The 5,143-nt window shown below is 28.0% G+C and overlaps 1 protein-coding gene across 1 annotated transcript in view; it reads left to right on the forward strand.

The window, feature by feature from the left end:
- The window catches only part of LOC108571054 (FAD-dependent oxidoreductase domain-containing protein 1-like), a 9,300-nt gene extending 6,704 nt beyond the window's left edge, over positions 1–2,596 (forward strand). The window contains exons 10-11 of the mRNA XM_017933024.1: positions 1,218–1,386; positions 2,342–2,596. Coding sequence (XP_017788513.1) covers positions 1,218–1,386; positions 2,342–2,596 — 424 coding nt within the window. The remainder of the gene's footprint in view (positions 1–1,217; positions 1,387–2,341) is intronic.
- Positions 2,597–5,143: the final 2,547 nt, after the last annotated feature.

A 5,143-nucleotide genomic window follows, 5' to 3' on the forward strand; every position in this document is an offset into this window, starting at 1 on the left:
TAGAAAGAAACAATTTTGAAAATTTGTAAATATACATACAGGGTGAGGCAATAAGGACTAAGGAAAAAATGTTTCATGTGAAATACATTGTATTCGATGAAGTTCATTGAATGGATGCATTTTGATTTTTTGTTTTAAATTTTCTGAGATATCAAGGTGACCTTCAGTTTTTTAAATAGAGTGTTATATATTTTTGTATATAATATCAGAGCAACTATCAAAATGAATTCAACCATATATGTTGTATTAGTAACATCTGTATAGGCAGCATTACATGCATTAGTCACGTCTGTATACGCAGTTTCAATGTAGAGTACTAAAAGTTTTTTGTTAATATCTCAGATACTAATGATTGGCTGCAGCTAATATTTTATATTTAGGGTCCACCCACCCATCTCCCTCTTCCCACCAAATTTTGTGTATCGGCCACTGAGGCCTTTCTTTCGAAACTTGTTTTGCTATGTAGCCTTATCAATAAGAAATACTACTAAATATGATGTTACGAAATGTTCAAACTACTTCTTTCATTCTTGTATGACCTTGGAGCTAATTACGTAACATATAGTTGAATTCATCTTGATAGTCACTCTCATATCATATAAAAAAATATATAGCATTTTATTTAAAAAATTGAAAGTCATTTTGATGTCTCAGAAAATTTAAGACATGAAAAATCAAAATGCATTCATTCGACGAATCCCATCGAATGCAAAATATTTCATATAAAACATTGTTTGATAAAACCAACGAGTAACAAGTTATTTCACATGGCATTTCTTCTAGACTCACACTGTATACTTGGTTGAAAATTAATATAAGTCTCTTCTTCATTTACATTTTGTTTGTTTAATATAAATATTAGATTCCTCTGAACTTATTTAGAATGAGTTTGTGTATGAATAAATTGTATTAGAGGAGATTTGTTGTTAAGTTATGGACAAATTCCTCATTATAAAATCTGATTTATCATAATTTTTTATCATTTACAATAAATAATTATGATATAAATGCATGTACTTATATTAATATATCAAATAATTATTTGAATGATTGTATTGTACATATTTAATAACTTGAGAATTATAAATTTTATATTGAAAAGTGCAACATTTAATTCTTAACAATTTTGTTTTATAGTTAAAGTCTTCTTGGGCAGGATATTACGAATTTAACACTTTTGATCAAAATGGTATAATTGGATCACATCCATATCATAGAAATTTAGTTTTTGCAACTGGATTTAGCGGGCATGGAATTCAACAAGCACCAGCTGTAGGTAGAGCAATTGCAGAATTAATTGTTGATGGAAAATACATGACAATTGATTTGTCAAATCTTAATTTTGATAGAATTATTCATGGCTCACATATGTCTGAAATAAACATTGTTTGAAAAATGTGTTTGTAATAGTTAAGAAAGAATTATATTGTGTATATGCTAGTCATAGAAGTAAAAGTTTGATAAGTAATGAATTACATTTTATATATATTATATATTGTGTAATATGTTCAAATGTTTAATTAACACTTACATATGAAATAATAAGGTGAATTGTTTTAAAAGGGAATGTAACTGGATCTTGGGATGCTTTGGGGAAGATTTTACGGAAATAAGATGTGCGGGACGCATCAATTTGTTTGTTTAACATCACTGAGATGTTAAAAATGATTAATTTGTTTCAAATGTTTTTATGACAAATGTTACGTTTTTATGTCTTTTTCTCAAAACTTGCTTGATTAAATGAATTTGATAGTTTGAGCATATATTGCTTATGAAAAAATTATTTTATATTGTAAAATTTATTTCTATATTTAATGTCATTTTATTTAAAAAATTGAAAGTCATTTTGATGTCTCAGAAAATTTAAGACATGAAAAATCAAAATGCATTCATTCGACGAATCCCATCGAATGCAAAATATTTCATATAAAACATTGTTTGATAAAACCAACGAGTAACAAGTTATTTCACATGGCATTTCTTCTAGACTCACACTGTATACTTGGTTGAAAATTAATATAAGTCTCTTCTTCATTTACATTTTGTTTGTTTAATATAAATATTAGATTCCTCTGAACTTATTTAGAATGAGTTTGTGTATGAATAAATTGTATTAGAGGAGATTTGTTGTTAAGTTATGGACAAATTCCTCATTATAAAATCTGATTTATCATAATTTTTTATCATTTACAATAAATAATTATGATATAAATGCATGTACTTATATTAATATATCAAATAATTATTTGAATGATTGTATTGTACATATTTAATAACTTGAGAATTATAAATTTTATATTGAAAAGTGCAACATTTAATTCTTAACAATTTTGTTTTATAGTTAAAGTCTTCTTGGGCAGGATATTACGAATTTAACACTTTTGATCAAAATGGTATAATTGGATCACATCCATATCATAGAAATTTAGTTTTTGCAACTGGATTTAGCGGGCATGGAATTCAACAAGCACCAGCTGTAGGTAGAGCAATTGCAGAATTAATTGTTGATGGAAAATACATGACAATTGATTTGTCAAATCTTAATTTTGATAGAATTATTCATGGCTCACATATGTCTGAAATAAACATTGTTTGAAAAATGTGTTTGTAATAGTTAAGAAAGAATTATATTGTGTATATGCTAGTCATAGAAGTAAAAGTTTGATAAGTAATGAATTACATTTTATATATATTATATATTGTGTAATATGTTCAAATGTTTAATTAACACTTACATATGAAATAATAAGGTGAATTGTTTTAAAAGGGAATGTAACTGGATCTTGGGATGCTTTGGGGAAGATTTTACGGAAATAAGATGTGCGGGACGCATCAATTTGTTTGTTTAACATCACTGAGATGTTAAAAATGATTAATTTGTTTCAAATGTTTTTATGACAAATGTTACGTTTTTATGTCTTTTTCTCAAAACTTGCTTGATTAAATGAATTTGATAGTTTGAGCATATATTGCTTATGAAAAAATTATTTTATATTGAAAAATTTATTTCTCTATTTAATGTTATCGCTAAAAACAAAAAAAAAATGGTAAAAAGAAATGAAAAAAAATTTCTGGAATAGACGTATTTAAACTCTAGCCATACGGTAGAAAGCATATACTGTTAAGAACTAGAAAGATGTCAGTCGGCTCTGATTGACTCTAGTGCAATAGGTCTACCTTCGCGGACAAACCATAAAAACGACACACACGCATTTCCCTAATTAGCCGAAGGGTCACATAACTTAGTCGACGCTTATAGGCAACGCGTAACAAAGAAAGTGATCAAGACGCATTTGAACTGAGTGGGATAGAGCAATAGCGAGCGCTAAAGTACGAAGCATTGTTGTATGCACAAATTTTTATTTTTTAATTACACGGCAAAAACTTGTTAACTTTACATCAGTTTACGGTACTTTTATTTTTTCATTCTTATACATATTAAGAATATGTTCAATTTCATGAGACATAAGTAGAAACAATCATATTAGTAGGATTTCCGTATTTCTCGCGAATATTGGAATTCTACTACTATGTAAGCGTGGGCCGTGTTTTGGGGCTTCGAGAACGTCAAGAGTGGGAATAGGCGGACTGAACCGAATCTTCCCTTGCCCTTGTAACGGTCCGATGGATATCTTTCTAAGTATACAGGGTGTCCCATAACTCCTCGAACACCCGGAAATGGGGAGTTGCTGGAGTGACTCTGAACAACTTTTTCCTTTACCAAAATGTTGTTTGAAGCTTCATTTTTGAATTATTAACGAAAAACACTGTCCAATCAGAGCGCGCGTAGAGCCCGCGCTCAGGGACGAAACAGGCTCATCCGCGTGCGATCGAACAAATGCGTACGCGTGACTTCTCGGTTATCGGTCGCTGTCAAAAAAATTTGACTTTGCACCGATATTTTTATAAGGCTTAGAGAAATGGTTTTTTGCCGTCACAGAGTGATTCGCGTATATGGGCGTTCGAGACAAAACTCATAACTTCTAAGCTAATCAATTTTCGACCTAAGTCCTCTAATACTTTTTTGAACTCTTTTTAAGAGAATTCTCATATGCATTGATTGGCACATAAAAAAAATGTTTTCATTAAAAAAAATTGTAATGATCTTTATTTTTTTATTGAATAAAAACTTTTTTGTAAATTTACAGTAGTGGTTGGAATTAGAAGTAAATGTAACTATGAAATTACAAATAAGGTATAGGATAGGATATCATATAATCGTACACGAAGTATAGAATTCTATACTTTTATAATACATATTAGGTTGATCGGAAAGTTCTATAGTTTTATTTTCAAAGAAAGTAAACCAAGGCTGTTCCAATGAAAAAGCCTTATCAATTAATTTATGGTATAATATTTATCGTTACTTAAACAGCTCTATTAGGGTGGGCACCTGTTGAATTTTTCTTATTATTGTCATGTGAAAAAGTTCTTCATGTTATGTACCTCGTTTTTGGTATCATTATTTAAAATTAGGTGTGTTTACACCATTCTAATTTTTGCTTTATGATTTTCTTTCTAATTAGAGTCAAATAATAGATACTCTTATTTACGTATCTTACCCCGTATATGCTAAAAACTTCCATTTCACATAGAATGTAAAAATGTTAAAACTACAATAATTTTTATCGAAATGTTGAAAATCATAATTTAAAAATATTCATTCTTCATATTTTTGATTATAAGTTATATACATTATTTATATGGCTGAATAATTTTTGAAGCATTATAAAAACGAAATATTAATGCTTAGTTTTAAGTTATATAGCCATTCTACATAAACGTTAGCACAAAAAGTATATTAAATAATTTTTTCGAAACGTGTCATAAGAATCGGCAATTTATACTTTACGACTGTCATATTATAAAATTGTAACCAATATGATTTTGGTTTCTTTTTTATGTAATATTAATTGTAAAGTATGAAGTATTATCAATATAATTCATAGCATAATGACAAATATTTACATATCAATATAACTACTTTCATCAGTGGGTGGATAGTATTTCTTATACTCATACAATTAATCAGTTTAATAAATACTTTAAAAATTTTACTCTTATTAATACTTAGTACAATATATTTTTCATGAATTGTAATATGTTTTTAATGTAAACTTAAATGAAGAAAGAAAAAATAATA

This window comes from Habropoda laboriosa, unplaced genomic scaffold (assembly GCF_001263275.1).
Source record: "Habropoda laboriosa isolate 0110345459 unplaced genomic scaffold, ASM126327v1 scaffold106, whole genome shotgun sequence".
NCBI classification, from domain to species: domain Eukaryota; kingdom Metazoa; phylum Arthropoda; class Insecta; order Hymenoptera; family Apidae; genus Habropoda; species Habropoda laboriosa.